General features: G+C 61.7%; 1 protein-coding gene across 8 annotated transcripts; it reads right to left on the reverse strand.

The window, feature by feature from the left end:
* Positions 1-1,262: 1,262 nt before the first annotated feature.
* Positions 1,263-27,903, reverse strand: FGFR1 (fibroblast growth factor receptor 1). 8 transcript variants are annotated; one of them, XM_032091887.1, is made up of 19 exons: positions 27,677-27,903; positions 22,962-23,075; positions 21,475-21,682; positions 13,117-13,380; positions 12,328-12,411; positions 11,717-11,892; positions 10,410-10,533; positions 9,428-9,618; positions 7,721-7,865; positions 6,203-6,399; positions 5,519-5,664; positions 5,299-5,420; positions 5,079-5,189; positions 4,766-4,956; positions 4,498-4,620; positions 4,277-4,347; positions 3,884-4,021; positions 3,321-3,426; positions 1,263-3,234 (listed from the first exon to the last, which is right to left on the reverse strand). In XM_032091887.1, exons 2-19 carry the CDS (start codon positions 23,001-23,003, stop codon positions 3,058-3,060), a joined length of 2,616 nt encoding a protein of 871 aa, XP_031947778.1. In that variant the 5' UTR covers positions 23,004-23,075; positions 27,677-27,903; the 3' UTR covers positions 1,263-3,057. The 8 variants fall into 8 exon arrangements, with proteins under 8 accessions (XP_031947778.1, XP_031947776.1, XP_031947777.1 ...); XM_032091885.1 differs by having other exon boundaries at positions 6,197-6,399; XM_032091886.1 differs by lacking the exon at positions 7,721-7,865 and adding an exon at positions 8,586-8,736.

A 27,903-nucleotide genomic window follows, 5' to 3' on the forward strand; every position in this document is an offset into this window, starting at 1 on the left:
AAAGGAGAGAACGAAGAAGGCGAGGAGCAGAGAAGACAAAGGATGCTGTGAGAGCCAAACGTGGTCTAGGCCAAGCACTCGGCAGCCATGGATGCCCAACACACCCCACCCGCTCAGGGGGCTCCTGAGGGCAGCACCTTTAGATCCTCCATTGCTCTGGAGCCATTTCCTGAGGGACCCTATCCCCATCCCCCTCCTAAGCGGAGACCCTGGTGCCGGGCAGTGCTGGAGGGGCTGCAGGCACCCCCTGGGCAGGGGCCCAGCTGGGGGGTGCTTTGGTCCTGCAGGTCCCCCACAGCCCTGAGTGGGGCCTATGGGGTGCTAAGGCCAGTTTTGGGGTATGCCCATCTCTCGAATTGCCCACACGGAGAGGACGCCTTACCGGGAAGAGTAGAGAGGAGCTGAATCTTCCTGCTGGGGTCCCGCATTCAGGCAGCCCTGTCCCATCAGCATGCACGGTTTCTGCTGGGCGCCAGCCAGGGCAGCACCCCGGGGACCCTCCATGCCTGTGTCCCCGCGTCCCCATGGAATGCAGTGGGCACTCAGCTGCACGTGCCCCTTCCCCAGCCCGGCAGTGAGCACCAGCAGCTCTGCTGCAGCTGCTCTGCTTATTATCATATTTAATTGCCCTCCTGGTAACCCCAGGAAATGAGCAGGAGACGGTGAGAGCTGCAGTTTGGGATGATGTAAACACGAACTCCAGCTCTCCCTGTGCCTTGCCAAGCTGGTCCCAGAGAGAGCAGTGATTTATGGAGCCCCCCAGCCCTGCTCCCCCCGCCTGGGCTATGAGTTTAATCCAGGGCTGCAAATTCAACATAAATCACTTGATTAAAAGCTCTACTTAATTTAAAGGGGGTGGGCAGAGTGCAGCTGATCGATTTAATTTACACCGGGAAATAGCAACAAGCAGATGCATTTAAAAAGGCCGGGGAGGCCGGTGATGCTGCAGCTGCTTCAGCTGCCTCAGCTTAACCATTTAAGGGCTCTGGAGGGGCTGGCAGCCCCTCTCACCCCCTCTCCCTCCAGGCACGGTCAGCCACCTCCCACACCACTGCCCAGGCCCCGTGGGGTGCAGGGTACTAAAACGTATTTACAGGGAATACTGGAGCCCTGAAAAACAGAATTCCCACAGAACCAGCTGCCATCCCGGCTGCTCCCTGAGCATCATCTTCCCAAACTGCTGCTTGGATGAGCTTGAGCACCCAGAGCCCCGACAGCCCCATCCCCATTGCCCCTCCAGGGACAGGCCGTGGGTGGCGAAGTCGCGGTTAAAGTCTTTAATAATTACAAGAATTCCAGATTCATTACAGAAGAGTTTACAACAAATAATATTTCTCCATACAAAAGCAAAATAAACTTTTCAAGTAACAGCGGCCTGGCTCCAGCGTCGCGACACCAGTGGCAGGGAGGGAGGGGTTACAGGTGGCCCCTGCCCCGGCCAGGGAAGCGCCCCGTCCGTGCAGGTGGAGCAGAACTCAGGCAGTGGGACAGCCCGGGGAGCACGGACGGGCAGAGCTGGGATGAGGCTGCTCCTCCGGTAAGGCACTGGCAGGCATCGCCCGGGGAGCGGGGGCTGCACGGGGGGCGCGTCCCCCGGCCGGGGCACAGCGGGGCTGGACCGAGCCGGGCTGGACCGAGCCGGGCTGGACCGAGCCGGGCTGGAGGCACGCGGCACCGCCCCGCAGCCCAGCGGGACCCGCGGCCCCCTGCTCCTCCCCAAAGGCGGATGGCGGCCGGGCAGGGGCGGCAGCCCTCTCCCCCAGGGCACCGTCCCCATCCCGCAGCGGTGCCCCATCCCCGCACATCAACGTGGTGCCACGGGCACTGGCCGGCCCCAGCCCTGCCGGAGCCCCGGGAGGGAGCGGAGGGGACGCGGGGCCAGGGCAAGGCCAGGCACGTAATGACAACGGATTCCCAAAAGGCATCGACACATTATTATTATTGTTTAATACAACCCCATATAAAACTGAAGCAGCAGCAGCAATTTTTATCGAGGGACCTAAACTGAAATAGGTTTAGAACATAATTTAAAAAAATAAAAACAGCAAAAATAGCAAAATATATGATTTTTTTTTTTTTATAGCAACTGATATCTACCAGCCACTAGTACCTTCCTACCAAACTGGTATATCTCTGGTAACAACCCTTTTTAAAAAGACATGTAAATATATATTCATATTTATACATATTTTTCGTTATGTACACGGGACTCTGGGTTTAGCACAGGTGGGTTCGGGTGCCTCTGAGCAGTGCTGGGTGCTGCACCTGCTGTGGCTCCTGCCCTGGCTGTGCTGGGCACGGCTCAGCAAAGCCCACTGGCACTGCGGGGCTGCAGGACCAGCCCCGGAGCATCCCGGGCAGAGAGGGAGCCCCACACCAGCGAGGCTCTGGGCACACTGACGCTCCTGGCACACCAAGACTCCCGGCACACCAGGGCACCCAGCACACCAGGGCTCCTGGCACACCAGTGAGGCTCCTGGCACACCAGGGCACCCAGCACACCAAGGCTCCTGGCACACCAGGGCTCCTGGCACACCAGGGCACCCAGCACACCAAGGCTCCTGGCACACCAGGGCTCCTGGCACACCAGGGCACCCAGCACACCAAGGCTCCTCCGTCGTGCAGCCGCAGGAACCGGGTGCTGCTCCCGGCTTATCAAGTTCTCCAAGTTGCAGATCAGCCCGGCTCTCCGCACCCTACCAGGATGTGCCATCCCGGGATGCCCAGCTGGCTCTTTGGCCGTGCATTGCCCACGGGAGAGGATTTCAGCTCAACCAAGTGGGAATACTCAAGCACAGAATTCACGGAAAAGAGGTTTAAAAACGGAAGGAGGAAACGCCATAAAAACACTGGAGCCGAACCCTTTGGGCTGTGGAGGGCTGACACGAGGTGGCAGGAGAAGCTGGCAGGAGGTGGGTGGTTTTGGTTATGTGAGATGCTACGGATGTCTCTGAACCCTTTCTGCAACAGCTCAGCATGACCAGGCTGTGCAGGCAGCGTCCACGGGCATGGCACAGTGTGGCACAGCATGGCACGGCACCCCGGGCAGTGCCACCCTCAGTGTCGCTTCAGTCCACCGTTGCTGTGCTGAGGGGGGAACTTGGGAAGGCACGGCTCATCCGGGAGCGGGTCGTGGGAAAAAACAGAGTCCTCTCCCGAGGAGCAGGTGGAGCTGCGGGTATCTGGGAAGCCGGGAGAATACTGATCCAGCGGCATGGAGAGGTCCAGGTACTCCTGAGAGGGACAAATCCCAAGGATGGGCTCAGGAGGGGACTGGGCAGCCCCCAAGGAGCACCTCCCCCAGGTGCCACCTCTCCTACCTGGTTGGAGGTCATGGCCACGATCCGGTCCAGGTCCTCCACCAGCTGCTTGAAGGTGGGTCTCTGGGAAGGGACGGCGTGCCAGCAATCCCTCATCATCATGTACCTGCGAGGGCAGGGGGAGGCAGGGGCTCAGCCCAGGGCAAGCAGCTGGGGAACCCCACCCATGGGAGCAGAGGAGCACCAGGAATGTGGCCCCGTGCTCAGGCTGGGACCAATGAAGATGCTGCTCCAGGGATTTAGGGTAATCCCCTGTGTGGAAGGAAGGGAAACTCTCCCGCCTGCCCTCATGACCTAGGGCTGTTTGGGGAGGAGGACGGACACAGTCTGGGCTGGTCCCTGTGCTGGGGTCACTCTGGGATTCCCTCCTGTCAAGGGTTAGTGGAGGGAGATGCTGATTATTGCAAATCTGATGGACTGATGGTTTTGCAGGGCTGGGAACTGCTGGGACTGTAACTCCAAACATCTGCCCATCACCCTCCATGCCCCAGCCCATGATCTGGGCCAGGCAATGGCACTCAGAGACTTCAAGCCCCTCTTCCCCATCCTAGCACTGCACTCACAGCTCGTTGGTGCAGTTGCTGGGCTTGTCCATCCTGTGACCTTCCTTCAGCAGCTTGAAGAGCTCCTCAACGGGCACGCCGGGGTAGGGTGACCCACCCAGCGTGAAAATCTCCCACAGCAGCACCCCGAAGGACCACCTGGGAACACAGGGAGGATGCTGGGGCACCAGCTCCAGGGGGCTGACACCCCGCTGGGCCCCAGTTTGGGTACAGTTAGAGCTTGGCTTGCTGGGAGGAACAACCATCCATGGCTTCAATTGACTTTGCAGGATAAATGAGTCCCAGCACCAAATACAATTTGGATTCAGAATGTTTGGTTGGCTGACACCAATTGTAATTTCATTAAATCAAGACCAATCCCATCCGTGCATCTCCCCAGCAGGCGCTACTCACACGTCACTCTGGTGGGTGTAGATTCGGTCAAAGAGAGCCTCAGGAGCCATCCACTTCACTGGCAGGCGACCCTGAGACACAAAACCCCACACTGGCTCCGTGCCACCAGGCTGTGAGGGAGCCTGGGGCGGGGGTAAGCCCTGCACGCATGTGGCACTCCCAGCACAGACTGGAGCATCCCTGGCATCCCCACCCCACAAAGCCCCTCGCACACCACTCACATTTGTTGTCTTCTTGTAGTAATCGATGTGGTGGATGTCACGGGCCAGCCCAAAGTCAGCGATCTTCATCACGTTGTCCTCCGTCACCAGGACATTCCTGGCTGCCAGGTCCCTGTGGATGCACTGACCGAGCACGGGACCGTCAGCTGGTCCCCCAAGCCACTGACTGCATGGTTCCCCACGACGGGATGGGTGGGGTGGGGAGGGAAGGGTGCATCCCCCAGGCCCAGCTGCCCCATCCCACCACAGCCTCCTGGGAGCTCCTCACCTTCTTGGAGGCCAGGTACTCCATGCCCCGTGCCACCTGGTAGGCACAGGAGACCAGGTCCTTGAAGGAGAGCTGCTCCTCGGGGACGCGGGTGGGGTTGTAGCAGTACTCCATGCCCGGGGGCCGCCGCGCCTGCAGGTACTCCCGTAGGTTGCCCTTGCTGGCATATTCCACGATCACGTAGAGGGGTCCTGAGGGGACGCTGTGATGAGAGGCTGGAGCACAGAGTCGGGTGCCAGGCCAGCCCCTCCCAGCGGACAGCGGCTGGAGGGGTGGCAGAGGGGACACCTCCTCCCTGCTCACGCATCCTCACCATCCTGTGTGCAGGCTCCCAGCAGGTTGATGATGTTCTTGTGCTTGCCAATCATCTTCATCATCTCCATCTCAGAGATGAGGTCAGACAAGTCCTTCTCCGTGGCGTCGGCTGAAGTGGAGAAGGCAGCAGTTAGGGGGTGCCAGGCTGGGTTGCAGACCCCGGGCCCCAGCCAGGGCTGTGGCATCATGCCAGGACCACCCTTCTCACTGCCACTTACACTTGAGCATCTTCACCGCCACCTTGGTCACACGGTTGGGCTTGTCCTTGTCAAGGCCAATGGCTTCTGCCAGCACCACCTGCCCAAAGCACCCTTCTCCCAGAGGCTTGCCCAGGATCAGCCTGGTGGGAGAAGACCCCGATGCAGGGGCAGCAGGTTGGTCCCAGCACCAGCACCACCATCCTCACCCAGCTCCCACTGGGGCAGGGCTGGACCTCACCTGTCCCGGGGCAGCTCCCAGCGCGGGTCCTCGGGGAGCTCGTACTCGGAGACGCCGGCCAGCATGGGGGTGCCGCTGGAGGAGAGGCGCGAGGGCCGCACCAGCATCACGCCCGAGTTCATGGATGAGCTGGAGTCGGCCGACACCTGCGGGGGGACCGTGGGTTACCTTCACGCAGTGCCCGGGCCCGCGGCTGGCTGCCCCCGGGGGGGAGATGGTGATGGGAGCCCTCACACCCGCCCCTGCCCACAGGCCCCTGCCCACCCTGCCCGTGTGCTCGTCAGTGCTGCTCCCCTCGGTGGAATTTTTAATGACTCTCCACCATGCTGTAGCCCAAAGTGCACAGCCTGGGAGCTCTCCCATCTCCTCAGTGGGTACCGCGCTCTGCTCAAACCTTAAACTGTTGTAAATCCTCCTGGTTCTCCTCATGAGCCCCGTCAAGGGGGGATGAGGAGGAGCTGTGCAGCCCCCCCCCCCCATCACTGTGCTGCCATCGGAGGCACAGCCCGGGCAGTCCCCATCCCATGCCACACCCTGGTGGGCACGGGGTGCAGTGGGTGGCATGTGCAGCAGGGTGAGACGGTCCCAGGTCATCCCATTCCTCCTCCCCCACATCCCCTGGGAAGGGCTGGGCTCCAGGAGGGGCAGTAGGTGCAAACAAACCCCCTCTCTACTTTCTGTTACCTGTCTGCGCAGGGGGATGCTCTTGGCCAGCTTGTGCACGGCCAGCTGGCTGTTGAAGTCTGTCTTCTTGGTGGTGCTCTTCAGCTTGTAGATGATGATGGTCACCACCATGCAGGAGATAAGGAAGGCCCCGATGCAGTAGATGATGATCTCCAGGTAGAAGGGAGATGTCATCATGGTTGGGGTGTCTTCAATAGCTGGGTCGGCGTGAACAGGGTGTTTTGTTAGCACCCACCAGCTCCAGGGAGCGGCACTGGGGGAGCCCCTGGCTCCTCCCCAAGCTCAGTGCGGACATTGGTGCACCAGGGACTTGGGGCTGCCCACCCACCCTGGCAGGGAAGGAGTGCAAGCAGCCCCCAGCTCATCATCCCCATGGCCAAGCAATTCCTGCATCACATCTGCAGGAGGCCCAGGGTGGGATGGGGTCAATTGGGACAGGCTGGAAGTGGGCGGACAGGGCCTGAGTCACCCCACAGGGACAGGACACCATGGGCACCTCCGGGGACAGGTCTCTGTCCCAGCTACTCTGCCCACGTTTGGGAGCTGCAGGTGCCTCAGGATCTGGGGTCACCCTGTGCACATGGGATGGGAGGGGGTGTCTGGCAGTGTCCAGGGCTGTGGGAGTCCAGGCCTTACTGGAAATGACTGGGGAGAGCTCGCAACAGAGCAGCCAGTGGCACCCTAGTGGCAGTGACCTGCTGTGGGAGCCTGGGACGGCAGAGAGGATGGACCCCACAGACGCTGCTTTGGTGGCTGAGGTGGTGCTGGAGCCACAAACAGCTCAGAGCCCGCAGCCATGTGCCACGGTCTGTGGGGAATCCGGCAGGATTTATTGCCACTGCACCTTCTGCACCCCCAGCCTGACGCCCCCAAAGAGCAGAGCCTCAGAGAGAGGTGTAAGAGGGAGCTGGAGATTCCTGTCCCACCTCTGAGCACACCTGGCTGACAAAGCAGTGGCTGATAACTGGGAAAGTTTTGGCTGGAAAGCAATGACCACGCAGCACCCCAAAGACTTTCCCACAGCTGTTATCAGGCTTTGGTCCGTGCATTGATACCGAGGAGCAGCATCAATGGGGACGGGGCAGCCGTCCCCGCAGCGCAAGCACACACAGCCCCTGGACGGTCCTGCACTGCAGGGCAAGGCCAGGCCCTGTCAGGCAGAAGGGCAGCGATGCCAGCACCCCCAAACCTCCCTTGGTGCCCCTCTGAGCCCGCAGCACTGGCCTGGCCTGGCCCGGGGGTGCGGGACCGTCCTGCTCCAGGGGAGCAAGCCCTGGTTAAGTTCCCTGGGTATGCATTGCCTGGGCCAGGGAGAGAGCGGGGGGCAGACCCCAACTGGGGTGGAGGGGGGCACAGGGGTGGGGGGACACTGCCCCATCCTGCTCCAGCTGCAGAGCAGCCCCGCAGCACCCATGCTGACCCGCTCTGACAGGGCAGGGGCCGGGAAGGGCTCTCTCCCAGACCACAATGCATACAGTGGAAAGGAAGGAGGAAAGGGAGAGGAAGAGAAGTATATACCTTCGAGAACTGTCAACCATGCAGAGTGATGGGAGATCCCAATAGAATTACCCGCCAAACATGTATACTCCCCAGCATCCTCAAATGAGACATTCCTTAAGTGAAGGACTTCCATTTCTTTGTCTGTCGTGTTAACACCAGCCGTCTGGAAGGAAAAATGGAAGCAAAAAACGGAGAAGCAAAAGACATGAGATCTTCTGGGAGGAGGCCAGAGAGGAGGGAGAGCCCAGTCTCATTTGCCAGACCCCCGGGGAGCAGACAGAGACCACTGCAGACCTGCTAGAGAGACCCTCGGGATGACCACTCATCCCGGCGGACCTACGGAGACGCTGGTTAAAACCCTTCACCACACTGAGTGTCCTGCCCATCCGAACATGCTGGCGATGGGCTGCATGGAGAAATCAGCCCAGGCAGAGCCGGCCGGCTGGCTCGGGGGACGTGGGGAGGCACAAGGACAGGGACGGAAGGACGGAGATGAGAGAATGGGGATGGGAGGACAGAGACAGGACAGAGACGGGAGGACGGAGACGGGAGGGCAGCACAGACAGGGGACGCAGCACTGTGCCAGCCTGTGGTGCCTGGACTGGCCTGACAGCAGCACCCTCAGAGACCCGGGTTCACTGGTGCCAGGCCCAGCAGGGACCTGGGCAGCTCTGGTGTCTGCATAGTGGGGAGGGCAGCACACAGGAGAGACAGCGGGACACAAGAAAGACATCAGCACACAGCAGAGACACTGGAACACACACAGAGCACAGCGCCCAGCCGGCCCCACTGGGTATTTTTCCATGGTTGTTGCACCAGAAACACAGCAGAAACAAGAGAGCCCAGAGTTTTGTTTTCCACCGCCAGGCATTCTTCCGATTACCTGTGGCCAGGGGCCTGGTGACAGTGAGCCACGCAGACTGGTTGGCCTCGCCAATATAATTGGAAACCTTACAAACATACTCCCCGCTCTCCGCCTCTGTCACATTATACAGGGTCAGCACCTCCGCATCAGAGCTATTAATCCCCGAGTGCTGGAACAGACCAACAACATGGAGTCACATGGATGTGCTCAGCAACAGCAGCGCCCGGAGGGTCGGCAGCGGCTCTGGGGGGCAGGGGCTGCTGCCCCCACACCCACAGCTGGGTGGGAGGGATGGGGCTGCTGCACACGGGGTGTCATGGGAGGAAGGAACAGGCAGGCATGGGGGTGTAACCCTGCTCCCTCCGCGTCCCAGCGGGCAGGGGCACAGCTGGGGATGGCTGCATGGAGTCACAGAATGGGCTGGAAGGGACCTTTAAAGGCCACCCAGTGTGACCCCCTGCCACAGCAGGAACACCAGCTGGACTGGTGGCCAGTCCGCCCGCTGAGCGGCACTGCTGGGGTGCAGAGCGGGCTGCTCTCACTGGGACGATCCAGGGCTCAGCTCCCAGCTCCAGTGCCGTGCTCGCTCCCCGGGACAGCCCACCCAGCCCTGTGCTGTGTGCCCTTAGGGCTCCAAAGGGACCACAGAGCCAGCACAGCCGTAGCACAGGACAGCTCTCCCTGCTCCCTGCTCCCTGCCGGCTGGTGATGGCTCTGGGGCTCCAGCTGCCCCAAGGCCGGTGGTCCCCAGGCCCAGGTGACTCCTCTGGCCCATCCATGCAGCTGCCATCGCCCTGCTCCTGCCCCAGGGACAGGGAAGCCGGGGGCTGTGGCTGGAGCCACTTGGCATGTGGCTTTACCTTCAGGATCTGCACGTAGGGCAGGTTGTCGGGGCCAATCTTGCTGCCGTTCACCTCAATGTGCTTCAGCCACTGGATGTGGGGTTGAGGGTCGCTGTACACCTTGCAGACAAACTCCACGTTGCTGCCCAGGGCCACTGTCTTGTTGGCGGGCAGCCCTGCCTGCAGGATGGGCCGGTGTGGGGACCGCTCTGCGGGACCAGGAGTGGGGCACCTTACAATGGGGTTTGGGGTGCCCTGCTGCCCATCCTCGGGTGCACCCTGCAGCCCCCCATGCCCAGGACCCCTGGCTGAGGTGGACACCAGTGCACCCAGCGCAGCATTGGTGTCCCCTTCCCCAGGAGCCTGCCTGCAGTGGGGTGAGAACATCCAGGATGGGGGGACAGGTGAAACCCCAGTGAGGGGACAGGTGAAACCCCGGGGTGGGGACAGGGACATCAGCACCTATTGGGAGGGGTCAGAGGTCAAACAAACCTATGGAGGGCCCCAGCCCTTAACAAAGTGGCTGCCACCGTGGTGAGTCAGCATTAACAAACCCCTTTGTTCACCTCACTGACTGTTCCCTTCAGTTTGCTCAGTGTAATCAAATTAAATCACATTTTTAATGGTTCATTTACTGGCATTTAGAGCAGCTCCACATGTGGAACTGCTCAGACCAGCCTTCCCAGCTGGGAATTATGGCTAATAAGGCGATTAGAAAAAGTTTCTGTCTGGTCTATGAAATTATTTTCACCACAATTAAAAATCCCCAGAACGGGGTGGGGTGAACCTTCTGCCTGGCCGGCTCATTGCCCGCTGTGGAGCAGACGTGCATACCGGGGCGGGAGGCCACGGGGGTGGGAGGTGGCCTCAGGGATGGTGGGCGAGCCCCTTCCCTGGGAGCACAACCCACCCGTCTCTTCAGGGTGCAGCACCCGTTCCTGCTGGGGAAGGTTTGTGGGGACGAGGATGTGGGGTGAGCCCCCAGCCCTGTGCTTCTCACCCACGACATCCAGCTGGTAGGTGTGGTTGATGCTCCCGTACTTGTTCTCCACGATGCAGGTGTAGTTGCCCTTATCGGACGGCACCACCGAGTCCATGATGATGCTCCAGGTGGCCTGGCGGACCTGGGGGCAGGCGGAGCACAGAGCCGGTTACGTGCAGCACGCACGAGCCCCAGGTCCTGCTCATGCCGGAGCTGGTTCAACCCCCAGCACGGGCAGGGCATAAATCTCCCTTTGAGGTCACCTTTCTCCTTCCCTACACAGGGGCCGTAATTGCTCCCAGCTGTCCCAGGACAGCCTGGCCACGGAGCCAACTGTGCCGAGAAGCAGATGTTGTGAGCCGAGCGCGATGGGCTCGCCTGGCGTGTGGGGACACCCCTCTCTGGTGGCCCCCGTGTGTGGAGGGAACAGACCAGCATTGTTCCTCCTGCAAGAGCTGCTTCCCCGGCTGGCCCTGGGGTTCGGACCCCCACTGCTCCCCACGGCCAGCTGGCCCTGTGCTGGCCCGTGGGCAGGTGCAGCCTGGGTGTCCTGCACCCGGGACACTCTGTGGGTGCTGCTGACCGAGTACATCCCCTCTGGGAGAGTCTCAGTGGCTCTGCCAGGCAGAGCACTGCCCAGACCCCTCTGGCCACGGGGCACCAGGAGGCTCTCCAAAAGCCAGCCCTGTCACTGCTGGCTCCAGCTGTGGCTCCTTGTGGCATGGATGCTGGTCCTCCCATGGGCCTCGTCTGCAGCAGCAGCAGCCCCACTGCAGGACTGGAGCTGTGAGAAGGGAAAGCTGAGCCACCATCCCACACAGGCAGCATCTGCAGCCTGGCTCCACTGTGGGTGCTCGGGAAGCAGCACTGAGCTCCTCCTCAGCTCAGGAAGACAATGTGGCCCCCAAATGTGGGCTGGAGCACCCCTGGTGCTGGTGCAGCCTCCACCAACCACTGCTGGGCATGGAGGGGCTCCTCCAGCCCAGGGCTCCTGCGGATGCCCAGACCCCTGTCCCTGCCCAGACCCCTGTCCTCGGCAGGGGATTAGGGGGAGGTGGCCGAGCCAGGCGGGCTCCTCAGCATGAGCCCCCTCCCCCAGGGCTGAGCTGGTACAAACATGACCCAGAAGCAGGTCACTGCTGTAGGGCCACTCCCAAACAGGAATGTCAGAGGGGCCCATCTGCCCCTGCCGGGGTGGTGTGGACGGGGGCTTGGTGCCTCTTAAGCCGCAGAGCCCCTTCCCAGTCCTCCCCCTCCCCACGAGCCCCCAGCCCTCGAGGTGCGCAGAGCCAGGGGCTGCTCCCCCAGTGCCCCGGCCCCCGTACCTTGTACCCCCCGATGCGGTGGTCAGGCTTGAACTCTTTGCCGTTCTTCAGCCAGCGCAGGGTGGGGTTGGGCGTCCCGCTCGACGGACACTTGAATTTCACTGTTTTGGCAGCAGGGACAGCGTGGAGCTTCTTCTCCATCTTCTCGGGATAGGTCCAGTATGGAGCGATGGCCTCTGGGGAGCAGAGGGAGGGCTCAGCACGGCCAAACCCAGCAGCCTCCCGCTCCTGGAGTAACCCCAAGGATGCCCAGGGCAGGGCTGAGACAGGAATTTGGGGAGATGCCAGCAGCCAAGCCTGGCTACAGCAGGGAGGGGAGCCCTGGGACACAGGGCATTATCCACGAGCCACAGCAGCCCTTTCCTCGCGGCGTGGATGTTCGGCTTACGTGGCTCCAGCAGCAGTGACCCCAGTGCAGCCGTGCTAGCACACTCCCTGCTCTGACCCAGCTGCTTCGCCCACTGCACCCAGACCTGCTGTCCCCACTGCGCCCTCACCACCGCCGGGTGCCCTGGGCTGCCTGTCCCACCCCTGGGCGATGCTCGTGTGTGCCCAGCCTCCCGTTGCCTCGCCACAGGGCAGCGCCGTGGGCAAACCCAGCTCGCACGTACGGTTCGGCTTGGTGTTATCCGCCTCCTTCTCCTCCGACGAGGAATCATCTTCATCATCATCATCCTCCGCAGAGGGGAGAGCGTCTGCAAGAGAAGCGATGGCCCTGCTGAGCATCTGTGTGTGAGTGGACCTTTGTGAGCGGGGCTGACAGGGACCGGAGCGTCGTGGGGAGGTGGCGGGGGCTGTGCCTGGTGAGGCAGGAGGGCAGGGTGGTGCTGGTGCCCAGCAGGGGCATGGAGATCTCGGGGAACACTCTGCACAGTCCCCAGCACAGCCAGGGCCAGCAGAGCCCACCATCCCGGTGCCTGCAGCCATGGACATCGTGAAGAGATTTGGTGTCAGAGGTGACCAGAGCTCCTCACCCCACATCTGGTGCCACCAACACCCCTGGGGTGGCAGCCAAGACCCCGCGAGCACAGACGTGTCCCCACCTCGAGCGTTCCTCCCTCCCCAGCCTCACACTCCATCAACACCAGTGCAGACCGCATCTCCCACCCAGCACGTGCCCCTCCTGGGCCGGCCCTGCAGCCCCCTGCCCCCTCAGATAAACGTGAGATGACCTCCGCTGCTTCTCCCTGCACTGCAGCGGCCAGGAAGCCACGGCACCACACTGGAAACTCCTCCGGGCACCTGCAAGCTGCAGGTCAGCCCCAAACTCACCGCGTGTGGCCAGTGTGTGCTGGCGAGCGTGCAGGGGTGTGCAGGGGCGCGCAGAGGCAGCCTGCTCCTCGCTTCACAGCCCGGCCCCGCGGCTGCCCCTTCCCTGCACAGCCGGGGCTGCTACGAACCTGAGATGTTCACGGAGAAGTAGGTGGTCTCGCTGCCCGAGGGGCTGTTGGTCATGCAGGCATAGAGCCCCGAGTCCTCGGGCACCACGTCCCTGACCTCTACCTCCTCCCCGGTGATGCGCGTCCGGTTGTTCTCAGCCAGCTGGACGCCATCGCGCACCCAGTTGATGCTCTGGACATCATCCCGCAGCCGGCAGCGCAGCTGGAGGAGGTCACCGGGGTGGGCTGAGTAGGACTCCACTTCGATTTTTGCTTTGGGCAGAGCTGGAGGAGTTAGGGGAGAGAAGAAGAGAAAAAAAAAGGAGAAAAGGAATAGAGACCAAAGAAAAACCATGCTGCTGCTGCTGCTGCTGCTGCTGCGGCCTGGTTAATGAGGCAACATGCGCTGCTGAGATGCTCCCACTGCTGGGATGCTCCCGCTGCTGGAATGTTCCCACTGTGGCACCGGGGACCCCAGCACTCAGGGGATGGAGCTGGCGGCAGCAGCAGAGCAGAGGAGAGGCAGAGGCAGAGGCTGCGAGCACCCCAAGCAGCACCAAGTGCTCCCCTCCACAGCAGGACCTGCTCAGTGCCTGGGCAGCTCCAAAGCCCTCACCCTTCTCGGCTCTTATGGAGCGTGACAGGGCAGAGGCTTCCTAACGGGGGAGGATCAGGCAACTTGTGACAACTCAGGCAGTGCCGCTGCACGGCAGGATCCAGCCTCTCCCAGAAGCATCCCAAATCCCTGCATGGCTCTGCCACACTGCAGGGGTCTCAGGATCCCTACCACCACAAGCGGGCAGCCAGCAAAGCAGGCCAGGGCCCCCATGGCACCAGGACCCTCACCCTGGTTAGAGCACGGCGGGGCAGGGATGAAAGGGCAGGGGCTGGGGGCTGAGGCAGGACAGCAGGCAGGGAGCGAGGCAGGACAGGTCAGCCCAGGGAGCTCTGGCCAGACAGGTGCCGGCCATGACGTTCCCATCCACAGCACTCCCAGGCAGGGGAGCTCAGCTCCCCGAGGTGACACTTGTGTGAGCAGCACAAAGATCCTTTCTCTCCATCCTGCTGTGACACGATCTCATCTCTCTCAGCCCTGAAGTGTCCAGGGCTCTGTCCTCAAGTACCGCCCTCCATGATGGGTGGGTCCTGGTCCCAGGCTTGGGGAAGATGCTGGGGTTCAAATCACCTCTTCCAATTCCACAGCCCAAGGAAGGGTTCAGGCTGCTACAGCTCTGCTGAGGCTCCCTGTGATGACGTGGGTGGATGCAGTGTGATCGTCATCCCAGACTGAGCTCCACGGGTTGGCGGGCACAGCTCCAGAGCCCAACTCTTCAGGCACCCCTTGACCTCTGTCTCCTCCCAGTAATGTGTGTCCAGTTGTTCTTGGCCAGCTGGATGCCATCAGGATGCTGAGGGAGCAGCATGAAGGGGCACAGGGCACTGCTGCAGATGCTGCTCTCAGGGGCAAGAGACTGGGCTGGAAAATCCCAACAAATGCAGCAGAAACAGCCAGGAAACATTCAAGCTTCAGCTGATCTGTAGCTTGAGGGCTGAGCCCCTCAGGATTTCTGGGTGCCCAAGACAAGAACAACCTCTGCTCCCGGCTCTTCACATGTGCCCTGAACAGCCACAGGGCAGCTTGCCCTGGGCCAGTGGCTGTGGAGTGAGTGACACAGGGTCTCTACTGGCATAAAACAGTAGAGGAGCCAGGGTGTGCAGGCAGCGCAGGGCCAGGACCGGCAGTGAGGCCTCGCTCCTCCCTGCTCCTCCCTGCACCCAACAGCCACTCCGTACGGCCAAAAACAAAACCTCGGCTCTCCAGAACTGATTCACCACACCGTGACCTGCACTTCACTTTCTGGCCTCTTCTCTTTGCCTTGGACTGATGAGAAGCTTCATGGGAAAAACATTCACGAGCAGCTCCAGAGTTTCTCCTCTTTCTTTTGCTCAGCACTTGAAGGAAAACAGTGGGATGGGGAAGAATTCCCTTTCCTCAGTTGCTGTAATACCAATGCCAGGGCTCCAGTTCATCCGTGAGAGGTTACAAAACATTTTAATGTGGAAGGGGAAGACCAATGAGAGTCCCTTTGGTGGTGGGGAAGGGTCTTACTTTGCAACCCTGTTTCCCCCTGATTTTCTCCCACAGGACGGGCACTTCTCACAGCTCTGATTTGTGTTTCAAGTGATTAGTCACAGGCATCTCCGAAGGCTCACAAAGCAGCAGTGACATCCCATCCTGTCTGTCTGAACACCCCGGGTCTGGGTAAGGCCACATCCTCCTGCCTGTCCCAGCTCCCTCCTCACACCGAGCAAGGTCAGTGGCCAACAAACAGCCATGAAAACCCAAACCAGCAGGAATCCAGTGCTGCAGCCGTATCTGCTCTTATCTGGCTCCCAGCTCTGCCCCTTCCCACGCACCAACAAAATTCCCTATGGAACGGAATAACCCTGCAGGGAAACCCGGGTGGTGGCTCCTCCTGACCTCCAGCTCCACCAGCACCCCACAGCTGCACCTGTGGAATGTGCAGAGGCAGCCTGGCATGGAAAAGGTCTTTGGACGGGGGAAAATTTTGGGGGACCCCAGCCTAAGCCAGGGCTTGAGGAAGCAGTGATCCAGGTTCAGGAGGGTCCCTTCCCAATGGCCACAGGTCCTTGGGTACCCTGTGCAAGTCCCACTGCTCTTTCAGACCCCTGGGCATGGGGCCAGATCCCCTTTCAAGGCTTCCAGCCCCCTCCTCCAGCCCCACAGAGCCAGGGCTGGTTTGCATCAACAGCATGACTGGGAGGCACGGAGGTGTCGAGGTGATGGACGGAGAGGGGAGGCAGAGGGCACAGCAGGGCCCTGCTCTCGGTCACCCACGGCACTTCTCTGGCACTTGGGATGAGGCGGAAAACGCGGCATGGTGGGAACGGCCTGGGAAGGAATTCACAGGCTAATGAGCATGTCCAGGTTTGCTCAGCCTCTCGGCGGGAGCGGCGCTTGAACAGCGCCATGGCCCTGGCATGCAGAGAGCACCATGGCTGCCGGGATGGCACAGATGGCACCGAGCACCGGGATGGCAGCAGGGGCACTGAGAGCTGCTGGTGTGAGCCGTGGCACTGGCGTGGCCTCCACTTTGGTTAATGATTGCTGGACTCATTAGCCTGATACATCCGTGTCTCATGTTCTGCTTTCCTGTAACCTAAACCACAGCACTGGGTACGGCCCCACAGCACAGCCCCATGGAGACCCCCCATGGCAGAGCCCCTGGCCAGTTGCCCCCCATGGGCACAAGCCAGGCCCACATGGGCCGCCTCTCCAAAGGTTCATCAGCCAGACAAACACTTGGCTCTCATCCCCGAGGCTCTGGGTGCTCCTGGCACCGCACAAAGGTCGGTTAGTGGGAGTCCTCACTCCAGCTGGGAGCTCTGGGGTCGGTCACAGCCCCTTTGAGCAAACAGGGTGACAGCGAGGAGAGCAAAGCAACACCAGTCCCACAGGCCTTGTCTCATCCCAGGGGACAGGAGGGCTCATGCCCGTGGGGAGCCCCAAGGTCCCCAGAGAGGCGAGGGGCAGCCCCAGCTGACGGTGCCTCCGTGAGCACCCCCAGAAGCAGTGCAGTGCCATGGCCGGGACAGTCGCTGCGGGTTTATTACTTCATTCCAGCTTTGAAACAGAACCGAGAGCAGAGCCGAGCCCAGCGAGCACTGGGCAGATGGAGAGTGTCACCAAGGGCATATAACTGTCACTGGCTCCCCCGGGGCTAGCCCCCGACAGGGACAGCAGGGACAGGGACATGGGGCAGCCCTGGGGACAGGAGCTGCACGTGTTCATTGTGCCCCCCAGGCTGGGCACACACAGCGGGGAGCCCGGGGTGCACCCTCTGAGCGGCGAAAGCCACAGGCTGCGCTGGCCATGGCGATGGTGACGATGGCAATAAAGGGGCCAACAAAGCGGCGCGGGGACAATGCGGGCGGGGGGCGCCGAGCCGCAGGCGCCGGTTGCCCTGGAGACCCCAGCGGGGCTTTCCGAAGGTATTTCCTGAAGAAAAAGCACACACATGCCCGGCAGCCCCACTAATCCCAACAGGAAGCGCTCACCGGGACGTGGGGATTGGCTTCTTTTTGATTTAAAAAGCTCCTCACCCTGCCGTGCGCCCCCAGCCCGGGCTGTGCCGGGGGCACGTCCCGAAGGGTAACATCCCAGCACCCCAGTTGCTCCCAGAGCCGTGCAGATCCCTGGATCCCCTGCTCCAGGGAAAGGCTGCAGCACGGAGATGCCAACAGATGAGCATCGCGGGCTCAAGGCACACGCGGCTCTCGGATTGCTCAGGGCACCCCCAGCTCCTCCTGTCCGAGCCAGCCCGGGGGGCCGCGGGCTTCTCCACACCCACCCTCCGCTCCCCGGATGCCGCCTCCTCAGGGAGAGCGGGATTTATGTCCCGCTCCAGGCCCTCCCGCTCTCCCAGCCTGCACTGCAAATGAAGCAGCACTTAATTAACAGGCGTGTTGGGGAGTTTGCAAAGCTGTCAGGATAAACCCACCCCTTTTCCCCGGGGCCCCCCCGGCCATGCTCAGAGCTCCGCAGCGGCTCAGAGCCCTGGAGGCAGTGGCTTGGGGCACAGACACCTCTCCACCAGCTCCCACCAGGCATGAGACAGACGGGGGTCACAAGAGAACACCCCAATCCAGTTTTTGGCTGGCTTTGCCTGGCCCTGGCTCACCGCCGGAGCTGGGTGTCCGTTCCTCTGCTCACATCCCTCCTGCACAGCCCCAGGCTGTTGCACAGGGGGGGCTCGACAGCTGGCAGCCCGCAGACACTCGGGGACCCTCCTGCTCCCCCCGGCGTGGCTCCGCTCACCCTGGGACAGCTCCACAGCCCAGGCTCTGGCAGAGCACGGCTGCTTTTCCCAAAGACTCATATTTCTTCTTTTCCTCCCCAATTAAGGGCCAGAGTGACAGCATCGGAGTGGAAAGGCGGGAGGACGGAACAATGCTGGCCCCACAGGCTGGGAGGGGACGGCAGCGGCGTGATGCCCTGGAGGACACAGCCATGCCTCGGGGAGCCGGGACTGGGCGGCTGCAACACCGGGGTCTGGGGGTGCTGCTGGGCCCCCTCAGCTCCGGGAACAGTCCTGGGCTGCTGCCATCAACAGCAGAAGCGCAGGAGGCTGCAGCCTTGGCAGGGAATCTCTGGGCTGCTCTTGGGGCTCCAGCAAGGAGTCAGCACCTTCAAATGGGATCCCCTGGGACTCCCCAAGGCACTGGGGGGGAGACACCCAGAGCTGCAAAAACAAGGGGAGACTGGACAGCAGGGAAATGGGGAGAGGGACAGAGCCGAGGGTCAGCAGTGCCCTGGGAAGAAGCAGGGACAAGCCAAAGGTGCCTCCTGTGGGGATGCTGGGCTCCCCCAAGCTACCCGGGCTGAGCCCATGGCCTGCCCCGGACTTCTGGCTCCGGCAGGGTGTGGAGCAAGACCCCCTGGACGAGCCGGGGACAACAAAGCCCCGGGAGCCAGGGCCCCTGCTGGCCCCGCAGATGGCCGGGGGGGGGGTTAAGCCTGTGGCCAGCTGGGCAGCCAGCAGCCCTGGGAAATGGGGCAGCCATTGGCCCCTGCCCCACGGGGAGAGGGCTGCAGCCAAACCCCCTGTGCTTTGGAGAGCAGATGCACCCCCCGGGGAAGTATCTGCTGCACTGGGGCAGCTTTGGGGCTCGGTGTGCCCCAAAACCAGCTGCCCAAGGCAGGAACCCCCCCAGGACACGGCTCCCCACAAAAATCTGCTCGGCCACTCGGCAACCCCTGCAGGGCCACGGCAGCCCCCTGTGAGGAGATGCCTGAGCAGCGGCTGGGACAATGGCAGACAAGGAGAGAGGGAAAAAAACCTTGGCAATTTTCTGCAGGTTTCTATTTAACCTGGAGACAAAGAGCAGCTTTGTGCAAGGGAGGGACAGAGGCTGCGCATGGAAATTTCTTGGCTTTTCCCCTTAACCAGGGTTTTTTCACCACCTCCAAATTTAGGTAACTATAAAACGCAGTAAGTGCCCGTTAATATTTTATTTGCTCCAGATTTTTTGGTACCGGGAGGGAGCCCCTGAGAAGCAGAGCTCCCAAACTCCCTCCCACACCACAAGGAGAGGGGGGCCACAGCTGAACCCCCCTCCACATGAGGCCAGGCCGCTGACCGGCCGCGGGGGATTACTCCTCCCTGAGAAGGGAGCTTAGCTGCCTCAGAACCGGGAGTAAACTGAAACCCCATAAACATCCAGAACAAAGTCCGGGAAAGCTGCTGCCTCCACCACGGAGGGGACCGAGTGCGGCCGCTGCTGCCCCCAGGGTGATGGGGGGATGCTCCTGTGTCACAGTGCTATGGGGGAAGGACAGAGATGTTGGCCCCCAGGACACGATGGCCCTTGGCATGGGAGCTGAACCCCATCCACAGCCCACGGGACCCCAGAACCCCTGGGGCGGGGTCGGAGCCTGCCCCTGCGAGATGCTGGTGGCTCAGCCCTGGCTGCAGGTCCTGGCCCAGCACTGGCTCTTCCCATCCCACACGTCCTGCTGGGAACATTGTGTTCCCACCAGTCGGCTCCTGAGCCAAGGGACGGATTCTGCCCCAGCCGGGCTCCTGCTGTGGCACTAATTGGGCCGCCCTGGTGAGAACCGTGTCGGGAAATGTTTCCAGAGGTTATTGTTAGCCCTGGCATGAGGTTGGCGAGGAACCAGCTCCCTCCTCTCCAACCTCTCCTCCTCCACTGCCACCGCCTGACGCTGCTCCCAAACCCTCCAGGGCCTGTAGGGCTCCTCACGCACCCCAAAATTCACCTGTGCTCAATCAGCTTCCCTCAGCCTGAACACCCCAACACCTTTCCCAGTGCCACAGCTGGGGCTGGGGCTGCAGGTGCTGCTCTCCTAGCAGCACAGAGCCATCCTTACCCCAAACACTGCCAGGAAACCTCTTCCAGGAAGAGCAATCTCCTGAGAAAAACATGTTTACCACTGTCTACCACATTGTTTACAGATGCGGGGAGCAGGCATGCCAGTGGAAAAATGTCAGCAATGGTCCCTGTGAGTGAAGCTCTGCCCAGGCTCCTCTCTGGAGCTGCAGCTCCCCTGGGACCGCTCATGGCTCCAGCTGTCTCCTGGGGTGTCACCTCACAGGGTGTGACCTGTGACCAGGGTACCTGCTGCTCCAGAGGTGCCAACCCTGGGACCCAAGGGCATCACCCAGGCATCTCCCACTGGGGCTGGTGCGGCTGCAGCAGGGGTCACTTCCCGGCTGCCAGCTCCCACCCCAAGCCCTCAGGGGACCCCAGGGCACCACACACCACCGTGCCCATGCCGGCCACAGCAGCAATCCGCCTCTCAGGGTTCTGCTGGGAGGAAGGGGGAAGGGGGAGCGAGTCTTAAAAAGCAAAGCAGTGCCCACAGACCAGACATTCTTGGGTAATTAGAACCAAAAGGAGCGAGTCGAAGTCCTGCGCAGCACTGCCAGGTCTGGTTATTCTCTGCCTCGCCGAGGGCCGAGGCTCTGACACGCCGGAGCAGGGCTCTCCGCCAGGGCCAACTCTGCCCAGGGCCAGGCGACCCACTTGGCCCATCTGCTGAGCCCCCACACTCCAGAGCTGAGCCAGGCTGAGGCAGGAGCACCCCTGGCCACTGCTACCAGCCCTGCACTACTCCTGGGGGACAGCAGCGATAACGAGGGAGAGCATGTCCTCGTCAGGGGCTGTGCACTCCCCAGCCCCAGTGGAGCAGAGATTTGGACTGCAGAAATCACCTGAGCCAGCCCCGGCTTTGAGCCCCACCTTGGGCATTCCCAGCTGGGAGCAACACTGGAGCATCCCGAGGGTTTCTGCAGGGTGCATTCATTCTTAGCACTGCCAGCCGACAAAAGCTGAACCAGTACCCTGCACCCCAATCTTCGACCCCACCAGCTGAGCCCAGGATCACCCCAGTGGGGCCAGGCAGGGTGGGAGCAGCCTCACACACATCCCGGATTATAAATCTTCACAGAGGCACAAAAGCCATGACATGGAGTGACCCCAGCGGGGGACACAGCCCCCAGGGCTCTGTATCCTCCTCCAAACCAACAGGTCGGGGCGTGCCATAATTTTTCTCCAGGTTTAAAATGTCTCCAGGCACTGCTGGAGCCACACACCCACTTCTGTGCCCACACAAACCACTCTGGGACAACATGTGCCATGTCCCCAGAGGCACCAGCTCTCAGGCAGCCCGGTGACACCCCAGGTGGCACTGGGGACGTGCTGGTGGCCCCACGGCTGGAGCACACGCCAGCCTCTGCCTCTGCTGCAGGGAGACCAGCTCATGTCGCCCAAGAGGAACACAAAGGATGAGGAGCGGGGGCTCCCGGTGCGGCTGCATCGGGCTGTGCCTCTTACCTTGGTCGGGCAGGGTGGGGGCCGGCCGGGCAGCGGAGAGCGCGGCTGCGACCAGCACAGCCCAAAGGATGAGGCACCGCCAGGTAAACATCCCACTGCTGCAGCTACTGCTCGGCGACTGGGCTCCGCAACTCCCACTCCATGGGGGCCCCAGGCTGGCCCCGGGCGGGCGCAGGGGGGTCTCCACAGGGCTGGCAGCCCCTATGAGCTGTAAAGGAGGAAAGCAGAGTCAGGGCAGGGCCAGCTCCCCCACATCCCACCATCCAGCACAGCTGCACGGTGGGATGTGCTTGCCATGACAGGCGATGTTCCTCCTGCATCCAGCCCCGACAGCAGGATGTCCCTGGGTCACGGGATGTCCCCAGACTGCAGTGGCAGGTCTCCACAGACCCCTCAGCCGCCTGACACGACCTGGCACTGACTGGCAGGGTTATGTTTCCCTGTGCAAAAGCGCTGATGTGTCAAGAGTGAAACTGCTGGTGAAGCAGAACCGAATGCAGCAAAATTTCCCCGAATGGTGAGAGAAACATTAACGCCAGTTAAAGAAAGGGAGATTCCTGCTCTCCTCCTCCTGCACTTTGTCAGGTGTTGCTGATCCATGGCTTCACTGAGGGAAATCCCTTATCCAGAGCAAAATCAGATGTTGTCTGTGCCACCATCCACCCCAGCAAAGCAGATCTCACTGCAAACTCCAGCCCCTTCCATTCCCTATAGGATCTATAGGGCACATAGCAGCCACCCCCACGGAAAGGAGCCGGAGGGTCAGCCAGCTGCGGCCGATCTCTTTCCATCAGCAGCTGTTTTTGAAGTGGCTGTTTGGGGAGAAATCCCCCAGCTTCCACGGCCAATTCTGCAACTTGCTCTCGTCCCTGCCAGCTCTCACGCTGGGCTCTCCAGCCCACCCATCCCCTCAGGTCCCCATCCCTTTCCAGGGGACTGCTCCACGCAGAGCAGCTTTGGAGCTGGGTTCTGGCACAGGGAGGCCCAGCAGAGCCTGATCCTGTCTCAGGGTGCTGTGGGGGTGTGCCCTCCATGGCCTTCATTCCTCCTTCCCTCTGACCATCCCTCCTTCTCACCATGCCAGGAGCATGGAGCTCTTCCAAGACACGTTCCAGGAGGACGCTGGAGCCCGAACCCAGCCGCCCCCGGCCAACTGCTCCGAGCCGTGTGGATGGGAACAAGCCCCTGTGCTCCACCCCCGCACCACATCTGCACCTCGGCAGCAGCCTGCGATGAGGTCCCGACACTGGCCATGGCTAATGGTCCCGCGGGCTCTGCCGGAGCGCTCGCCGATGAGATCCTGCCCAGCATTGCACAACCCGCACAGCCCCGGCCAGGGCGCTGCTGGCAGCAGGAGCTCTGGGAGAATTACAAGGACCAGGATGCGGACAGGACAACACCACCCCACAAACCCTTTCCCAAGGCACCTCCCGGGGTATAGCTGTGCCTCCAGGCCCCACAGCCCTTGCCGAGCATCCCGAGCTCACCCGGTTCCTCTCCCAGGGGACGTGTGCTCCCCGCTGCCGCATGCGGTGCCGTTCCCAACCTGCCGCGGGAACAGGCGCTTCCTTTCGCCAAAAGGCGTCAGGCTGAAGTACACACTGTTAAAAACAGTGAGTAATAATCGTAGTGAGTAATAAACCGCTACTCATCCTCCCCACGCACTACGGAGTTCTGGCCTCTGCCTCTCCTGCTCTAGTGAGAGAGCGAGACCCTGCGCTCCCTGTGCCCGTAGTGCTGCCTTTTCCCCAGGGATGGGCTGAGCAGCCACAAGCCCCAAAGGGCTCAGATCCTCCAAAGAGCCTCTGCACCCAAAGGAAGCCCAGCTGGGGTGTAGCTGTGGGGGCTCCAGCTGCCTCCTTCCTGCCCAACTGCTCTGGCTCTGGCTGGCACAGGAATATTTGGGACCCAAACTATTGACAGAAGGAGTTGGGCAGGGAAAAGGGTGCCCAGCAAACATTGGCATTATCTCCAACACCAGCGCTCCCAGGCACTGGGTAGTGCTAGGAAATAGTTATCGAATGTTCAGGATTTATCAGGGTTTGGAAGGGGGAGGTGGAATTCTTTGACGGGGGAAAAAAAAGTCTTTGGTATTTCTGGAAATTATTTTCTGTCTCTCAGTGGCTTTGTTTATCGACAGCACATGCTCCCCGGAACATGCCCTAATGCGGAGCGTCTGCGTGGGCCTCCCGAGCCGGCCCCGCGCCGAGGGGAGGGATGGAGGGATGGAGGGGAGCCCAGTGCCTCCAGTTCCTGAAAAATGAGTCAGTGCTGGCTGGCGCACAGCAGAGCCCTTCTCCAGATACACCTCGGAGCGGGTGCCTTCCAGCTGATTCAGGGGCTTGACAGCAGCATATTTCCATGGCGTAGGGATCACTCGGCAGCACAGAGCTGTCCCGTGGCTGAGAGGGTCACTGGGAGGAAGGGAGGAACAGAGGGAAGTGTGCCAGGACCCAGCAGGAGCACACAGAGATGGTTGGCTTCCCAGGGCAGTGAGGGAGCGCACAGCAGCCATGGCTTTGCTGGAGGGCAGCAGGACCGGGACACATCCTGCCCGCTCCTCCTGGACAGGTTCAGCAGCACCCAAGGGAATCACAGTGCTCAGAGATGCTGAAGAGGTAGCACAGACCCTTTTCCTCCTTTCCAAGGGAAAAGGGGAGACTGGGGAATCCCAAGACACCTGCCCTCATGACTCCTTGGTGTCCACACGGGAAGGAGGAAAGGAAGTGGGGAGAGTGCTCCTACCTGTGCAAACAACAGCATGGCTCTTCTCCGTGTTTATACAGCTTTTATATAAATCCCAACAGGAAACCATTTGCTCGGGAGGATGGCAGCTTGGGCAGGGTGGGTCTCCAGCTCCTGCCAGGCACTGGGCACTGTCCCCACTCCGCGCGGCCCCGGCACACTGCAATTTACTGCTCTGGGGTGGACTCAAACAACTAAAAATGGAAGCAGTTAGAGAGGAGCCAGGGCTAAGTGCCCCTCAGAGACCTGCCTCCAAAACTGCAATTACCACCAGCCATTACACCCACGGAGCTATTTTGGAGTGGTGATGGACAACCCTGCACCCATCTGTGCACCCTCAGGGGGCACATGCTCCCTGTGGACCACAGAGATGTTCTCACACTGCCTTTGCACACCAGTGTGTCCATGAGGAGTCTTGTGCAACCTGTTCCCCCACTGTCCTCAGGGACCCTGAGGGCTGCACTTTCATTCCTCGCATCTCTCACACCCCTGAGTCACAGGGCTGAGCTGTCCCAGGGACGTGGCACAGACGGGACCTTCCCACTCGGACAGCAGATGGACCCCACGGTTCTGAGCTGAGTGGTTCTGAGTGGGGAAGCCCCTTCCTGTCCTGTGGCTCATCTCTGGAATGCATCTGAGGTGCCAAACACAGGAGCTGGTGCTGGAGCAGAGTGTCCAGCCAGGGTTGGAGCCCTGTGACATCTGCAGGGGAGCCTCAATCTGATCCCTGTGCTGCTGGATGTGATGAGGGGTGGCTGCTGCCATGGGCTTGGTGGGGCTGGGGGCTCCTTGGCCTCTGCCTCCCTGTTGGGGCAGAAATGGCCCTTGGCACTCACCACGCCAGAGCAGCCGGGCTGCCTTGGCACCAGCAGCCAGTGGGGAACACAGCAGGCAGGAAAAGAAGAGGGACAGGCCAAATCCAACAGGGAGAAGAGTCTGAGCTCAGCTCCAGGGTCTGCACAGCATCAGGAGCCTGAGGTGGGGGACTGTGCCCAACCAGGCACAGTCCCTGTCCCTCAGGAGGGGAGGTGGTGACTGCCAGCAGACCACCCTGCCTGGCATAGATGCCCCCCAGCTCCAAAACACATGAAAAAAGACTCCTTTTCCTCTGAGGTACAACAAAAGCAGCCTTCCAGCTGCCCTTGGGGAAGAAGGACACGCCAAAGGCACAATCTGTGGGCGACAGGACCGAAGCCTTTCCTTCGCCCAGTGCTCCGTGCCCCAACCTGTGGCTCAGGTCAGGAACCAAGTATTTGCTGAAATAAAAAGCAAACACAATTGCAAATGGAACTGTAGGGAAAAACTGTAATGCTTAAAGCAGACACATGCTTGGAAAAATAAATATCCAACTGTGCAGCCTACAGAGCATGTTAACCCTTCCCAGCTGGCCGCCAGGACCTAGGGCTACCAGGGGCGTCTCCAGCACCGAGCTGTGGGCGGGCATCCAGTGGTGGGAGAGCCCGGGACATGGGGCAGAAAGGACAGGGGAAGGCCCAGCCTCACCCACAGATCTCTGTAAAACCATCTCAGTTCTAGAAGCATCCTCACGCTCAGGGATCCCTCTCTACCTGAAGACTTGATTTTCAGATCTACAGAACAACCATTGGTACTTGAAAATCTATACTGGGCTGGTACCCTGACTGCTCTGGGAGAAGACTGGTCAAGGATAGGGACACTGGGACACGGTCACAGCCTGCCATCCTCTGGAAGGGGCAGAGACCCATTACCCAACCTGGGAGGGAGCTGGATGGGGTTTTCACTGCTTTCCGCTCCTTCAAGGAGAGCCACTGGGAGCGCAAGGACACACATTTGCCATCATGTCCAGAAGCAGAAGGTCCCCAAAGGGGCACAAAGCTGGACTGTTGGGATGGGATGAGCATCAGCAAGTGGCCCCTTCCAGCAGCCTGGACTTGGGGGGCTCCACCTGGGGCTGGAGACAATACGGCTCCTGGCTCAGATTATGTTTTTAGGTGGGTAAATAAAGAAGGAGCTCCAGTTCACACCTGAAAGTGACCCTTCCTGCACGGCCAGGGCAGGCACCTCGTGTGCGGAAGAGCCCAGACGATGCTCCCGCTGGCTGCCTTCACCCCGGCACCACTCGTGCCTGCGCCCTGCCGGGGCAGGGGTGATTTATTTTAATCCTCTCGCAGCAACACAAGGAAAAGGCAGCAGTGCATGCCAGCCAGCACAGGGATTAAGGGAGGAAGTGCTCCTGAGTGGGGAAGATGGCTGCTAGCCAGAGCAGGGGGCTGCAGGGCCCACGCTCCTGCGGCGTCCCTGGGCGGGGGGGCCGTCCCCGCGCCCCGCTCCTCTGTGCTGGCATCCAGCTTGTCGGCACCCGGAGAGCTCCAGCCAGAGCAAACCACCTCCTCCGCCTGTGCACAGCCCCAGTTTCCCTCTGGCCGGGACCCGGCAGCCTCCAAGCCCGACCGTTCCTCCCCGTGAGCCGCTGGGTTCACTGAACTGTTTGGGTTTAAACATTGCCGGGGAGGGAGCTGCCCCGACCAGCTGTGATCCAGGACACGGGGCAGTAACTCAGCAGTCCGGGCAGAGGAGGAACGGCGAGGCAGCTCCTCGGCGTCACCTGAACACGGACACGCTCTGCTCCGTCCTCACACGAGGCCAGCGGCCACCTCTATGTCTCCCGGCCCCAGAACTCAGAAAAACCATAACCAAACCCCTCCGCAATCAAACGCTCCCGGTGCCGAGGGCCACCGCACCGGCCCGGCGGTCACCCGCCATCGCAGGTGTCGCCGCCGTCTCACCGCACTCCCGGCACGTTCGCCGTGGGCGGACGAGCGGCTCCCAGAGCCCGGCACAGCGCTGGGATGCGGCGGCTCCGGGAGCCCCACCAGCCCGGACACACAAAGGGAAGCACCAGCTCTGGGACGGCGATATTCCAGCGCCTCCATTCCCGCTGACCGCCCCGGGAACCCAAAACTGAAACGCAACCAAATCCAGCTCCTTCTCCATCTTTTTCTGGAAGCCGCAAGGCTCCCGCTCAGGTACTTTTCGGGAAGAAGGGGCCAGGCAGCGACTCGGAAAACGGCCCCCGATTCCCGCCAGGCTCCCCCGCGGCCGAGAGGGGTTTCGGGGTCGGGACTGTGGGGGTGTTCCAGTCTCGGTTCGGCCGATGGACGGGTTCGGATCCGCCGCCTTCCGAAACTGCTGCCCGCCGAGCGGCTGCACTCCAGGAGCGGCCCCGGGGCCCCCGACTCCCGCACACCGGACGGCCCCGGTGCCCGCAAACCCCCAGGTCCCTCAAAGCAGAGCCTCCCCCGCGCCGGTGCCGCCGTCGAGCCGCCCCGCCAGGGCAACGAGGCGCATCTGGGGGGGTTCGGCCGCGACGGAGCCCCGTCCCCCCGATCGAGTCCCCGAGCCAGCCCCGCGGAGCACAAAGCGACGCCCCGCGGTCCCGGTGCCGCCCCCCCCGCGGAGAGCCGCGGCCGTTACTCACCGGAGCCCCGCGGGCGGCGGCGGCGGCGCGGTGCCGCCGCTCCCGGGAACAATGGAGGGGAGCCCCGGCCGGGGCGAGAGGCGCAGCCCCGCCGCCGCCGCGCTCACAGCGGCCGCCCCATGGCAGCCCCGGTCCGGCCCGGCCGGCGGAGGCGGCGGGAGGCGCTCCCGGAGCCGCTGCCGGACGCGCTCCCGAAGGCGCGGCCGCCCCGACGCCGCCGCTGCCGC

The sequence above is a fragment of the Corvus moneduloides genome, chromosome 27 (genome assembly GCF_009650955.1).
Source record: "Corvus moneduloides isolate bCorMon1 chromosome 27, bCorMon1.pri, whole genome shotgun sequence".
NCBI classification, from domain to species: domain Eukaryota; kingdom Metazoa; phylum Chordata; class Aves; order Passeriformes; family Corvidae; genus Corvus; species Corvus moneduloides.